Here is a 15768-nt window from a genome sequence, read left to right as displayed (position 1 = left end):
CCATGCAAAACTTTTCTCCGAGGAGATACTTGTTGAGTTTCTGCATGTCAAGAATCAGTCAAACTCCCTTTGTCTTTTTTGGTACGGAAAGTAAATGGTTTGATTGTATTCTGCTGGAGTAGAGAAGATAGCTCTTTTTGAAATACCATCCTCTGGAGAGAAGTGAAACAATTTTTTGGGTGGATGTTTGTGAGGACTTCTTTCCCCATGGAAGGCAAAACTGTGCTGAATAATCCAAAAACTCAACAATCAGTGGAATGGGACAATTCATCGTGGCTGTTTCATCATGGGATGTTTTAACACGGCCGCAATGAAACAACCATGATTAATTGTCCTCTCCATGACAGATGCGATGAACTGCGATGAATTATGCTTAAACTTCTTCCTGCCCCCCCCCCCCCCAACCACATCCCTCTTGAAAGGTTTGCTGGCACATCTTCCATCCCCTGCTCAGTCAGCCTTGGCTCTCTTCTGATCAGGGCAGGATTAATTCGTTGAGGGCCCCTAGGCACAAAAGTATAATGGGCCCCCTAGCCTTGCCCCGCCCACATCCCACCAACACCCCACCCACATTTATTTACCTGTTTTCTTATTTACTTCTTTATTTCCACTTGTATTTCTTTTATTATAAAATTCAAAACAAATAACAAAGTGCCAGTGCCAGTGCCAGTGTACAGTTTTAGTTCTATGCAAGCCCCAAAACATCTCTGAACAAAACCTCTCTTCCTTCCCTTCCCACCTACTTGCCCAGGACTTTAACTCTAAACCCTTTCCATACATATATAAAAGTGTTCAAATGCATTGTAAAGCAGTAATATTATCCGAAACATAAGTCTATATTAATAACCAAGTTTGCAACTCCTCTCAACTGCATCACTCTATGTCATCCATCTGTAACCCATATGTATGTATAAAAATACATACCTATGGGTAACTACTCTATTATGTTCCACTCCATGTATGTTAATTTGTAACAAAACAACAAGGCAAGCGGTCCACCAAAGAATCCAACGTGGAACAAAAAAAGATCGGCAGCCAATAAGGAGATTCAAATCAGGTATATTCAAGGTGCTCCCAGGAACCAAGCCTGATGCATTTTGCCAAACAAGGCTGGTCAACGCTAACAGAAAACCATGTCTTTCATACACACAGGACACAGAACCACCCTCACCCAGTATGGAATAAGTAATCACAAACTAAACTCCCTCCTCCCCTTTTTACAAAAGCACGGAAGAGGTTTTTAGCGCTGGCTGGCGGGCTGAATGTTCTAGGCTGTTCTGACGATCATAGGAATTCTGTGACCATCGGAGCAGTGCAAAGCATTCAGCATGCTGCCTTGTGTTATAAACTGAAGGAACGGTACAGTATAGGGGTGAAGAAACAGTGGTGCATATCCCCCAATACTGAACAAAATATAAAGATAGCAGATGTAAATTTGAAAAAAAGAAAAATAACAAATCACTTTACAAACTAACAAATAAAAATATAACAAAAAAATGGAAAATAAGATACCATTTTTATTGGACTAATACATTTTTTAAATTAGCTTTCAGAGGCCAAACCCTCTTTCCTTAGGTCAGTAAAGTATACTGCTGTTACAGTATCCTGTCCTGACATGAGGAAGGAGAATCTGGTCTCTGGAAGTTAGCCAAAAATATATTAAAATTAGTCCAATAAAAGGATCACCATTTCTATTTCTAAACATTTATCAACACAGCTAAAATACTACTTTATCCTAAAGCAATAAAATAAAAAATAGACTTTTTTTCTACCTCTTGTCATGTGGTTTCTGCTTTCCTCATCTTCTTGTCATTCACTTCCTTCTATCCAGTGTCTCCCCCTTCCAGAAAATCTCTACCTCCCTCTGTCATCTCTCCTTCTGCTCCCCCTGCCCCTCTTTGGTCTAGCATCCATCATCTTCCCCCTGTGGTCTGGCATTTCTCTCATTCCATCTCTCCTTCTCTCCCCCTGTGGTTTTTAGTGTCTCTCTCTTCTCATTTCCTCCACTCAGATCTGATATCTATCTGTCTCCCCTGTTTCTGGGAATTCTCTTCTCTCTTCCCTTTTCTTCTCTGTTCTTCCTTCTCTATTTCCTGCCTCCGTCTAAATTAAATTCTTTCTTACTATTCAGTCCTCAGTTTCCCTCTTTTCACTGTGTCTACTCACAGCTTGCCACCCTTTTCCTACATCCCTCCTCTATCTCACTAACTCTATCTTCTTCCCCCCCCCCCCATTCAGCATGTGGGAAGCAGCAGCAGTGGTGAGGAGGTGAGGGCCCCTCACCTCCTCACCGCTGCTGCTGTTTTCCCATATGCGCCTGAAGCTGACGGCACAAGTTCTCCCCGCTTCCATCATCTGCCCTTTCTCTCTCCACCCCAGGCAATTCCATCAGTTATCCTGCCTCCTTAGTGAATTGCCTGGGGTGGAGGGAGGGAGAGAAAAGGGCAGAAGATGGAAGTGGGAAGAACTTGTGCCGTCAGCGTCAGGCGCATGCAGGAAAGCAGCAGTGGTGAGGGGCTAGAGGTTATCTTCCTTTCATTCATGTCCTTGCCACCCCTGTCCCTTGGTCAGTCCCACAATTCCACAATTTCCAGCATATCCCCTCCCTCCATTCTTGTAGCCCAGCATCTCCTCTCCTGACATCTCCCTGTCCTTTTTCCTTCACTATCTTCCTATCCCATCTCTATTCCCTTCTGTCCCTCTCACCATAATCAATCATCTCACCACCTCTCTCTTCCCTCCCCCTCAGGGTTGAAGATTGCTTCCACTCTCTTTCCTGCTGTTCTCTCCCCCATCAATCTATGATCTAGCACCCCTCCTGCCCTTGTCCAACATTTCCCCTTCTCTCCCTCCCTCTCATCCCCTGCTCCAAGATACTGTATTTCGAAGACTGACGAGAAGAACTTATTTAACCTATCAGCTACCTCTTTTTCTTCTTTTATCACTCCCTTTCTGTCTCCATCATCCAACGGTCCTACTTCCTCCCTCGCTGGTTGCTTCCCTTTAACGTATTTGAAGAATGATTTGAAATTTTTTGCTTCCCTGGCCAGTCTTTCCTCATAATCCCTTTTCGCTCTTCTTTGACATTTTTTTTGGCAGTTTCTGTGTGCCTTCCAGTTTTCCCCGGTTTGATCCTTTTTCTATTTCCGGAACGATTTTTTCTTGTCTCCTATCTCATTCTTCACTTCATTGGTTATCCATACCGGGTCTTTCATTCATTTTTTTTTTTTTGCACCCTTTTCTAAATCTGGGGATGTGCATAAGCTGTGCTTCTTGCACCGTGTCCTTGAATAGGGACCAGGCTTGCTCCACAGTCTCTGTTTTCCGTGAGCTGTTTCGGAGCTTTTTTCTCACCATTGCTCTCATAGCATCATAGTTCCCTTTCTTGAAGTTGAGCATTGTAACCGTGGTTCTCTTCCCTTTTGATGTTCCTACTTCTAGTTTGTTGTGATCGCTGTTTCCTAGTGGTCCTACTACTTCAACTTCCTTTGCAGGTTCCCCTAGCCCATTGAGGATTAGGTCAAGAGTGGCATTCCCCCTCGTTGGTTCCTTGATGAGCTGTTCCATAAAGCAGTCCCTCACAACCTCTAGGAATTCTGTTTCCCTCGCACAGTTCGAGTTTCCAATACTCCAGTCTATCCCAGGGTAGTTAAAATCCCCCATTACCAGCACGTTTCCATTTTTGCATTCCCGCCTCAATTTTGCTGTCAGTTCTTTGTCATTTGCTTCCGTTTGTCCAGGTGGTCGGTAGTACAGTCCCAATTTTATATCAAAACCATTTTTTCCTGGTAATTTGACCCATAACGATTCCAATCCTTCCGCCTTTGTTTCCATATCTACTCTGGTCGATTGAATGGTGTCCTTTATATATAGTGCTATTCCTCCACCCTTCTTGTGAGTTGTCTCTTCTATAGAGTTTGTACCCTGGCAATACTATATCCCATTTGTTTTCCTCGTTCCACCATGTTTCCGTGATTCCAATGATGTCTATGTCCTCTTTTTTGGCTGTGACTTCTAGTTCTCCCATTATGCTGTGCTTTACTAATGAAAAAAAGATAGAAGAAAAACTTTTCCACTTATCTTCGGCTGATCGGTACATCAACGGTGGCCAACGTTTCACAATTCTGCTGCCTTAGGGTGTATCCCGACCAATCAGACTTCTTTCAAATGGGATGCCAAAAACGTTTTTGGCGTCCCATTTCATACAATTTGTTTTCATGACATCTGAGTCATTTGTGGCTAGAGGGAATATTAGCCAGCACCTTTGCCCACATCCCCTTGCAACACAACTACATGGTCCTCGACATACCTTCACCAAACACTACTGTCTGGACAGAATCTTCCTGACACCCAATACATTTGGACAAAGAGTAATACAAGCTACCCTGATACCTAAGACCCGAAATGAACCCCCAATGTTCTTCTTGCCCTGGATACATTTTTTGTTTGCTTGTTTTATGAAGACACAAATCTCTATTAAGCCTTGCTGTACGATGCTTTGGCACAGGGGAACTGGTTTTAAAGGAAGAGCTTGTTCAGTTACTTCTTTAAATATGGCATATTAGAAACCCAACATTTAACATGAATTTTTAAAGAAGTTACTCGACAGAACCAAATCGGTTTGAAAATGGATGCTAAATACCACAAAAAAGGATAGGGATCATAAGCAATCACAATGGATGTAAAGGCTTCACTAATTAATTCCCCCCCCACCTCTCCTTTACAAAGCCACGCTGCCTAGCAGTGTGAGCTGACCCCCCCTCTTTTACAAAACCGTACAGCTTTTTATAGCTCCGGACGTGGCGGTAAAAACCACGCTACAGTTTTGTAAAAGGGGGTAAATGCCAGCCACCTACAGGAATAGAAGGGCAGCTATGCATTTAGCTCGCGCTGGTGAGCAGCGTGGCTTTGTCAAAGGAGGGTTGGTTGGTTTTTTTGCTGTTCCAAGAAAGTCTTTGGTTGGGGCGGGCACTGGAAGCACCCAATCAAAGGGGGTGGTGACATTTGTCATGTGGTAATTACACAGCTTAAAAATTTTCCTATCTTGGAGGTAATAATGCAACTAAAATATTTATTTTAAGTTGATGAGAAATTCTGTTAGAGAAGGATTTAATTGGAACAGATAAGCTGTTTTTGTAAAGATGGCTGAATATTCTGTAAGTGTTGGAGTGCATAAGAGTGTGCACGTGAGAATTCTGAGAGAAAGCGTGAACGTGAGAATTCTGAGAGAAAGCGTGAACATGAGAATTCAGAGAGAAAGCGTGCACATGAGAATTCAGAGAGAAAGTGTGCGCATGTGAGAATTCAGAGAGAAAGCGTGCGCATGTGAGAATTCTGAGAGAGAGTGTGCGCACGTGAGAATTCTGAGAGAGTGTGTGTGCACGTGAGAATTCTGAGAGAGAGCGTGCGCACGTGAGAATTCTGAGAGAGAGCGTGCGCACGTGAGAATTCTGAGAGAGTGTGCGCACGTGAGAATTCTGAGAGAGAGCGTGCGCACGTGAGAATTCTGAGAGAGTGTGCGCACGTGAGAATTCTGAGAGAGTGTGCGCACGTGAGAATTCTGAGAGAGAGAGTGCATGTGAGAATTCTGAGAGAGAGTGTGCACGTGAGCATTCTCAACAGTTTTTCAGAGGCAGTTAGAGTTAAAACCAGGACTAGAGAGTGAGTAACAGGACCTGTTTTACTTGTGTGAAGCACAAGGGGAATTCTTTTATTGGAAATATGTGTTAAAAATTGCTGACACCAATTAAATTGTTGTTTGAGGTGAGCAAGTGGCCATTGGCAAGTGTTTTGAGGAATTGTAATCTTAAAGAAACGTTTTGTGAAAAAGAAATTTTTAATAAGAGCATGAAGAAGGGTAAAAGTGTTGAGTTAGTTTGGGAAAGCTTTGCTGAGTAAATTTTAGTGACGGCTTGAGCAAGGGTAAGTTTGTTTGGTTTTTCTTAATTTATTCATTTCTGTTTGCAAAGAAATTGGAGCGTCAGAGATAAAGTAAGTGTTTGAACTGAGAGCTCCTATTATTAAACAAAGGAAAGGAAGAAGTAAAAAGAAAAATATATTTAGAAGACCTAAATTTGTTGGCAGAAGGTGAAGTAAGCTAAAAAGAGTTTAAACACAGTTAGTTTTCTTTTAAATTGAAAGCACTTTAAAAGGTTTTTAGGCTGATTTTATGACTGAATATTCTTTTTTTTTTTTTTTTTTGAGTTCAATAATTTTATTGAATATTATAAATAATATACAGAAAGCAGTTCAAGTACATGAAAATTGAATAAGAAATAGTGATGTAGAAACAAAAGAAACCGTAATTGCATTCATTTGCATATAACAAATTATTAAGAAGAATTCAGAGTATTTGAAACTGCTAAGAAAAGAAATAGAAAGGGTAGATCTTTTTTAGAGGAAACTGCACTTTAATTGTTTATCAAAATTTCTTCTTGTTCTGCAATAAAACTTGAAAAACCTCAGTGGGTTTTAGTTTGTCTTTTCTTACCAGCAGTTCATTGAAGACTCCACATATCCTGAGACTTTGCAGAGTTTTTTTTTTTTAAATTTTTGTAACAACCACAGTGTGTTCGGAAGGAAGCATATTCTGACCCGGGGGAAATTCCATCCTCCACCCGCCATTGTGACCTCAGCTTAACCAGCTGCTGTATTGGGTCAGGGTAGGGCTGAAACCCAGAGGGAGCTGTGGGGGGAATAACAGGCAACCTCTCGCTTGCCCATTCATTGAGTTGATCTTTGTCTCTCTGATTAGATGGGAAGTTTTATCTAACTCGGAAGCTAGTTTTGCTCGTTTGCACCGGCAGATGTCCCATCAATGAACGGTGGGAAAGGAGGAAATCGCTGCAAAGACCAGATTATACAGGGCTAGATGAGGTCCTTGCTGAAGATCTTGTTATATCCCTGCCGCTGCTTCAAACTGGTATTTGACAAGCTGATCTATGCCTGCAGATGGTTTAAGAAGAAGGGTCAGAGCAGCCAAGAACCGTTACTCTGCAGTGAAATGGAGCAGATGCAATCAAGCATGGCTCAGCCTTCCCAATCTCAGGTAAGAAACAGTGTACATAAACGAATGGGGAAGGGTCCTTCACACTGCCCTGCCTCCAGAAGCTGCGCTGTGACAGGATAAAATCACAAGATTACTCCCTGTAAGGCAGTGGTCTCAAACTCAAACCCTTTGCAGGGCTACATTTTGGATTTGTAGGTACTTGGAGGGAATCAGAAAAAATAGTTAGAGGGGCATAATCGAAAGGGACGTCTAAGTCTGTTTGCGTCTAAGTCGCAAGTCGTCCAAAGTAAAAACACAGCCTAGGACACATTTTCAAAAAATAGGTCCAAAATTGTTTTTGTTTCGAAAATCGTCTAACTATACGTCCTGACGATCTGATCGTCCAAGTCACTAAATCGTCCATCTTTATACCACATTTTCGTCCAACTTTTTGTCCAAGTCAAAAACGCCTAGAACAAGCCCTGTTGGATGTGGGAGGGGTCTGCAAAGTGATGGACTGAACACCCAGACATGGCACCTAAATAGTGGGGTACCTTACAGGGCACTGCTGTGAACTTCACAAAAAGGATGTCATGTCGTCATCTCACTACAGCTCCCTTATAGGTCATGGTGAGCCCCCCAAACCACCTCAAGAATCCCCTAGACCCACTTATCTACCACCCCAATAGCCCTTATAGCTGCAGGAGCCACTTATATACCAGTACAAAAGGGTTTTGGGGGTGTATAGGGGAGTGCACATGTTTCAGTATCAATGCGGTGATTACAAGGGCTTATGGGTATGGGTCCTCCTCTCCATGAGTCCCTAACCCACCCCCAAGACGGCTTAAGCCGCTCTGTGCTGGACGACTAGGCTTTCCTATGCCAGGCTGCCAGATGGTTTGGAGGCTGAATTTTAAAGGTGTGATTAATATTTTTATGGGGGGGGGGTCGGTGATCACTGGGGTAGTGTGTGGGGGTCGGTTTTATGTGTTTGCAGTGTTTAGGTGGGTTTTTGTGACTTAGACCATGTTTTACATGGTCTAAGTCGCAACGTCCAAGTTCCATCTATCATGGGCTGTATAACTTTTGGTTATACATGCTGTACGACTATGTCTAAGCCGGCCCATGTCCTGCCCAACTCCCGCCTTTGACACTCCTCCTGAAATGCCCCATTTAGCTTTGGTCGTTCAGCGGCACTATGAAGGCCTAGGTTGTTTAGAAATACGTCCAAAACCCGTTTTTATTATCAGCACTTGGATGTATTTGGGAAATGTTAGTCCAAGTGCCGACTTAGGCCGGTTTTTGGATGTTTTTCTCTTTCGATTATGAGCCCCTTAATGTCTTATTAAAGAAATGACAATTTTGCATGAGGTAAAACTCTTTATAGTTTATAAATCTTTCCTTTTTGCCAAGTCTTAATAATAATATTGTAATTTATAGCTGAAGAGACCTATGATCAAGAAACTGTTTTATTTTACTTTTGTGATTATGATAAACATACCGAGGGCCTCAAAATAGCACCTGGCGGGCCGCGAGTTTGAGACCACTGCTGTAAGGCTTCCACTACTTGCCTTTAAAAACAGCTCCCGAACGCTACTGCTTCCAACTCCACAAAGAAACATACCAAAAGTTTGCTTGCACTTGTAGTGATAGTAGTGGGAAACGGAGGGGCCAAATAAGACTGTGTGTGTGATTGACTTCTGGGTTTCCTCTTCTCCTCCCTTCCCCCCATTAGTGCATACATGTCACACTAAATAGTTTCTGTTCTTTAAAGGTAATAGAAATAAACTGAAACAAACAAAAAAAATACATTTTTCATTGGACAGTACATTTTTTGACTAGCTTTTGAGGCAATATCTTCTTGGAGTCATATTTAGAAATAAAACAAAAACAACGGAAATAAATTAATACCTTTTTATTGGACTACCTCAATGCATTTTATAATTAGCTTTTGAAGGTAACCCCTTCTTCATATCTGACGGAAAAAAAAATGTGGAAAATCACTGGACTAAGGGCTAGATTCTCAAAACTTCACGTTAAAAACCGATGGGCCGCTGTCGCAGTCGTTATTGTAGTGATTTTAAAAAAAGTGAGTCATTCTCCTCAAAATGCAGATGCAAATGAGGTTGGCAGAGAGTAGTGAAGGTTTGCTAAATTTGCATGTGCCCAACACTGGTGATAGGAATCAGCACATGTGCAGAATAAACACACAATCCCCCCAAATCGAAGATCGGCAGGAGGGATGTCCACTCCCTCCCATCCCCTATGAATGGGAGTAGCCGGTGGAGTACTGTTCTTTCCAGGATTTTGGATACAAATGGGAAGTTGGAGACTGATTGGCAGTTGTTTGGGTCAAGGGTGGGTTTCTTGAGAGTGGGTTTGATAATAGCCATTTTCCAACTGAGTGGGACCTTACCAGTTGCCAAGGAGGTTTTTATGATGGGTAGCAGGGATTCAGCTAAGGCGTCGGTGGTGGATAGGAGGCGGCTGGAAGGGCAGGGGTCCAGGATAGTGCTGGAGGGTTTGAGCTCCTTCAGAGTTTCGAGAAGTTCATTGTGCATGGCTGGGAGGAGTTGGGATAGTGGTCTGGATGCTGGACTAGTCGGACCTTGAGGAGAGCAGGTCTGGGGGGGGGACTGTTGCTAGGGGTGTTGTCCAGCTTGTTATGGATGGTGTCGATTTTGTTTTGGAAGAAGCTAGAGAGGGTCTCGCTGTCTAGGTCTGTGGGGCTGTTAGGATTGCATCCTTGGGCAGCAGAGAAGAAGTGGTTTGTCAGGGCAAACAAGTGTCTAGATAGGTTGGGGACTTTTTGTAGGAGTTGAGAGTAGTAGGTTTTTCTCACCTCCAAGATGGAGGACTTGTAGGAAGCTAGTAGGCTCTTCCAGTGAGCCTTTGATTCTTCATTTGGGTGTTTAACCCATTTTCTTTCAGATTTCCTCAGAGTTCTTTTCAGGGATCGCAGGTCGTTAGTGAACCAGGGGGCTGGGGGTTTGTTGGTGGGTACCTTTGAGGTTTTTTTCTGGGCAAGGTTGTTGCATAGGGACTGGATTCCTGAGTGCCAGTTGGAGGCAGCCAAGTTGATGGATTGGAGGTGTCAGCTGTAGGTTTTACTGATGTTCTGGATGCCAACTGCCATGTCTTGTGGGTTGACTGAGTCTGCAATATGAATATGTGTGGTGGGATTCGGGTTTCATGGGGAAGCTGGGGTGGTTTCATTGGGGAGCTGGAACATGGTGAGGTGGTAGTCTGACCATGGGTCTGGAGTGGTGGTGCAGTTAGGATGTTGGGGTCAGTGATGAGGTCTTTGTGCATGAACACTAAGTCTAAGGTGTTGCATGCTGAGTGTGTAGTGGTGGATATAATTTGATAATCTGGACAAGTTCTAGGTTGGCCAGAGAAGATAGGAAGTCGTTGCTCATGCCAGTGGTGTTGGGGTAGTCTGGGAAGTTGAAGTTGCCTAGGATGACCAGGCGTCTTTGGGAGAGGAAAGGTTTGGTGATGAAGTTGAGGAGGGTTTCCAGAGCATCTGCTGGGGAGTGGGGTGTTCTGTAAAGCAGGATGAGAGTGACTTCTCTTTTGGTGTTGATTGTAAAGGCAAGGGCTTCTAGTGTGGGGAGGGTCATGGAGTCTATTAGTTTGGGGGAGGTGATGGTCTTGATGATGGCTGCTACTCCACCTCCCTTGCCAGAGGTGAGGGAGCAAGCTAAGGCTTGATAGTCAGGGGGGCATAGTTCGCCCAGTGCTACCCTACTATTGTCACGGAGCCAGGGTTCTGTGATCATAAGAATATCCCATCTATTGTCATGGAGAAGGTTGTGGAGAATGGTGGTTTTGTTGGTGGCTGATCTGGCATTGATGAGGGCCAGGGTGGGTGGGTTATATTTTGTGGTAGGGGTGGCAGGTGGGATGGGAATGAGATTTAGGGGATTTCTGGTACGGTGGTTTTTGTGTTGGGAGCTTAGATCACCGTATTTGCCTTGGTTTGTGATGATTGGTAGGTGAAGTAGATAGTAGCGAATAGGGCTGGGTTGGCTGGCGTGTATGGAGGATGCAACCGTGTGGGGGTGGTCCACAGTGGGTTGGCTGGGAATGAGGACAGGGAGGTGACTGGGAGCATGTTACATTGGTGGATTATGGGGGAATGTTTGGGGGGTGGGCAGAGAAAGTGTGGGAGGTTGGCACATTCCTCCTCTTTGCTTTCAGTTTCACAGCGTGCATATAAATCGAATACCTTTTACTTTGTGCATTAGAGAGCTAAATTTCAGCACTGTTCTTACATATAGAGTCTATTGTTGACTTTAGCACTGGTCCTTTGAGTATTGGGGCCTTAGAGCTATAGAAATGACTTTGTAACTCTTTCTAAACTGATATATTTCTTTTCAGCTCTTTTTTTTTCAAATTCTTTATTATTTTCAAAACTTACAATAAGTGTAACAATAAATACAACATTTTATACTTCAATACCACACTTGATATTCTATTAATATCTATTTCAGAATTAATCCCCCCTCCCTCCTAAACAATCACAATGTCCAACATAAAATTTCTATATCAAACCTCAATTCAATATATCTAAATTTATTATCCTATCAGACCCCCAACCTCCCCCCTCCTAGATATGCATGTTTATAGGGGGAAAACAATGATTAGACGTTACAATATTTTGCTAATGGCTCCCAAGTCTCCTGAAATTTCTTAAAATTCCCTTTCTGAATGGCTAATGTTCTTTCCATTTTATACATATAACACAATGAATTCCACCAAAAACTATAGTTAAGCCTCTTCCAATTCTTCCAATTGCTCGTAATTTGTTATATGGCAACACCTGTCATCTAATATAATAAAACGCTAGGCCGCTCATGCGCATTTCCTATGTGTGTGCCGGTTTTCCGTGAGCTGTAGCAACACATAGGAAGTGCGCATGCGCGTGAAACTATCTCTCTCCCTCCCCCGAGGCGGATGACACCGAACCAGTTCTGACACCGCGCTGGAGGGGGGGAGGCTAAATATTTATTCCGCCGGCCCTCTCAGCTTTTACCGCGTCTGCCAGACAGTTGGGATAGAGGACTTCAGCACGGGACCGCAGCCACCCGCTGATCACCTCCAGAAGCCCGCTCCGCTCCTGCAACAGCGGAAGGCCCCGAACCCGAGTCAGTTCGCGCCGCCTTCAAAATTAAAAATAAATGTCCCCACACCACCTCCCTGCTCGCGCAGACCTCCATCGAGCAAAAACAGCACTACTGGCCAAAGTTTATTTTAAAGTTTAAAACCACTGCGGCGGCTCCTCTCATGAGGCTTCCGATGCAGGCAGTGATAGTGCGAGGAGCTGCCGCAGCGGCTTTAAACTTTAAAATAAACTTTGGCCAGTAGTGCTGTTTTTGCTTGATGGAGGTCTGTGCGCTCCTACGGCAGTACACCTAGAATGAGGGCGCCTACAGAGTAGGGGCGGCCTCTTCTTAAGCTCACATTCTAGGGAGTGAAAACCTGCAACGACCTCACCGAGCTAGGTAAGAAGGAAGGCTCAGGGCTGGTGTGTGCAGTGGATACCAGTCAGATCCCACCCAAATGCTGCAACACACGGAAATGGAGGGCAGAAAAGGGGTTGATGGACAGGGGGAGTAGGAAGGAGGTGATGATGGACAGGGGGAGGTAAAACAAAGGGAGAAGGGCTTCTGCTGGATAAGGTGAGCAGTGATGGGGTGGTGGAGGACACAGGGGGAGGTAAAAGGAAGGGAGAATGGACAGGGGGGAGCAGGCAAGGGGTGGTAGTGGACAGCCAAGGAAAAAAAAAAAAGTCAAACAGAAATACAGAAAGCGGCAAAGGAGAGAGAGAAAAAAATAAAGACAGACACACACACATATATTCTAGCACCCGTTAATGTAACGGGCTATAAGACTAGTTATTAATAAAAGCCTGTTGTTCTTAGATGATATTTGACTTTTAGCTCTCATTGATATACCAAATAGCACAGGATCATAGGATAACTGATATATTTCAAGAACTTTTTTTCCCATCTCTTCTGAAATTTCTTTTGATGGTGAAGCTGGCGTATAGTTCATGAAGAAACTTTGTGGTGACTACTTCATTCTCATGGGATTTGATTCAGCAGGAATGGCTGAAATCAAGCCTGGATGGGTTCAATCAGCTAAACTATGTTAGCACATCTCAAAGGATCCCATGGTCACTCATATGGGAAAAACATTCAACATAAGGGGATCCTTCACATGGTCATCTTCCAATGTGGTATCATTCAATGCAAAAAGTGCACAGATGGGTGCTACATTGGTGAAACAGGCCAGATGCTAAAGACTAGATCAACTTACACAGATATCGTATTAAAAATGGCAAATGCTAACCAGGATATCACCTCTGTCGGACTTAGGTTCTAAGGTTGAATGGGCTCCCTCAAGCATTACCCTCGACCCTGAAGAAAAGTTTCACTTTGAAACATGCATTTCGGGAGAGGTGAAGGAAGGACAAATCACCATTAAGTTAAGTGACGTTCTTATGGTGTGAAAAAGTATAAGTTAAAAAGATAAAATGATAAACAAAGAAAAAAAACGCTTAAAAAAACATTTAAAAAAAAACAAAACACTTTAATAAAGGCTGGACTGACGAAGAGTTAAGCAACCGGTGGCATGGTGCCCTGCTGCAGTCAGAAGGTCCATACAATTGAGAAGAGAATACAATACATAGGATTGAGTGTATTTAAATCCGGTGTTGGTGAGATACTAACAAAGACTAAGAGTGACACAATTGGATTGAGAAAACAACAGGGGCTTACATGCATAGGACCTCTGTCGGACAGCATTTTGGAAAAACTGCCCCAATATTTATATGGTGAGAATACTGAAAGGAAATTTTTCAGACAATCCAAGAACGTAATCAAAATCCAAGTTTCCAAGTTTATTCAATATTTAATTAGTCGCTTATTCAACATTCTAATATTATAATCATTACAAAAGTTAATAGGGGGAGACTGACAATTTCATATAAAAAACAAAAACAAAATACTTGAGACGAACATGGAATGTAAGGGGAAGGAGAAGGGAAAGAAATACAATTTTAAAAAAGGTAAAGAAAACATTTATGGTAAACAACATTAGGAAAGGAAGACAAATGAAGGCTAAAGAAGTACTTATAAGATCTAAAAAAAAAACTTTGGTCGGGTCATACGTACTGGTTATATCAGCTGTCAAATGCATCTTTAAAAAGAAAACATTTGAGCTTACTTTTAAATTTAACCAAATCTAATTCCTCACGAATATTGATTGGAAGTAAATTCCAAGTTTGAGGTGCTGTGACGGAGAAGATTGAATTTCGCCGTGTATTTATGATTTTTAAAGAAGGGACTGTCAAAAGATGTTGATCAATGGATCTAAGAGCTCTAAGTGGGGTATAGGGGATCAAAACTCTGTAAATAAAAGAGGGAGACTTACAAAGAAGGCTTTTAAAAACTAATAAGTTTAATTTGTAGGTTATTCGATGTGCTACAGGAAGCCAATGTGCTTCCCTGAGTAGCGGAGTAACGTGGACAAATTTTTTTGCGTTTTTTATAAGTGATGATAAAATGATAAAATATTTTGATACCCACCGGATAGAACTCAACAAGGGCCTTGGCTTTCTTTCCCACTACAGAGAAACTTAGGGATCCTTTTACAAAGGCGCGCTAGCGGTTTAACGCACGTAATACCGTGCGCTAAACCGCCGGCTGCGCTAGCTACTACCGCCTCCTCTTGAGCAGGCGGTAGTTTTTAGGCCAGGGCGTGATAAAAAGTCACGCGCGTTAACCCCGCTAGCGCGGCTTGATAAAAGGAGCCTTTAAACTGCTTTTGTCACCTCTTTTTTCTCCAACTACCACTGAAATGCTTTCATGCATCCCTTAATATACTGATTTTACCATTATTTGCTTATTTCTGATCTGAGGAAGAAGGAGTTACCTTCAAAAGCTAATCATAAACTACAATAAGTTAGTTCAACAAAAAAAGTATTATTTTTTTTTCCTTTATGTTTTTTGTTTTATTTCTTTATACAACCTTTTACTGAAATTTAGGGAAAGGGATTGGGGCTTGTATACTGCCTTTTCTGTAGCTTTATAAACACACTCAAAGCGCTTTACACAAAGGTACTTCAATTAAGAACATTCACTTATCATTCTTATGTTCACCTTCAGCCCTGCGGAGACAATACAGTGTGGTCTGGCATGTTATAATTAATAACGTTCATAACCTGGTAATCTTCCCCCCCCCCCCTTTGTTTTTTTTTAGACACCTGAATGGAGGCAAGTTGATGCAGTTAATCCCAAAGCTGGTCACCTTGTAGATGCTTCAGATTTTAAGACTGAATCGACAAGTGTGCAGGAAGCATTGTTAAGAGGTACACTGCATAAAATCTATCACATGAAATACCAAGATACTTCTTCCGCTAGGCATCGGGCAATATTATTCTCTCCAATCAATGTGTTCCATCTCAGGGCACGATGTTCACAATTCCGGCATTAGAGGCAAGAGTGCACATCCCATAGTGCAAGAACAGCATTGAAAAACTAGTCCTCCAATTCCCAAAGTAAATGGGATACAAATTTTATGTACACTAATAAAGGGAAAACAAGGGGAGAAAGGTGATTGACACATGTGTACAAGGGCTGGGCTTACCATAGAACTCCTGTGCACATGTGCCAGACAAAACAGGAAGTACAAGAGCACATTGGTACCTCCCTCTGCACCATAATATATAAGCCCCCCCCCCCCCTCCACACACACACATTTTTGCAGTTAAA

At 42.7% G+C, this 15768-nt stretch overlaps 1 protein-coding gene across 7 annotated transcripts in view; it reads left to right on the top strand.

Moving 5' to 3' along the window:
• The window catches only part of LOC117361316, a 192098-nt gene that overhangs the window by 13039 nt on the left and 163291 nt on the right, over positions 1 to 15768 (top strand). For 6 of the 7 annotated variants that reach the window (XR_004539626.1, XR_004539628.1, XR_004539623.1 and 3 more), the window contains 2 exons: positions 6755 to 7048; positions 15257 to 15365. Coding sequence is in view for 1 of the 7 variants with exons in the window: in XM_033946481.1 (XP_033802372.1) it covers positions 6872 to 7048; positions 15257 to 15365 (286 nt within the window). In the remaining 6 variants the exon portion in view is untranslated. The remainder of the gene's footprint in view (positions 1 to 6754; positions 7049 to 15256; positions 15366 to 15768) is intronic. The other variant, XR_004539627.1, reaches the window with a different exon arrangement.

This window comes from Geotrypetes seraphini, chromosome 5 (genome assembly GCF_902459505.1).
Source record: "Geotrypetes seraphini chromosome 5, aGeoSer1.1, whole genome shotgun sequence".
Taxonomy (NCBI): domain Eukaryota; kingdom Metazoa; phylum Chordata; class Amphibia; order Gymnophiona; family Dermophiidae; genus Geotrypetes; species Geotrypetes seraphini.
Note: the sequence above shows the minus strand (reverse complement) of the source record. Positions and strands in the feature narration are given on the sequence as shown.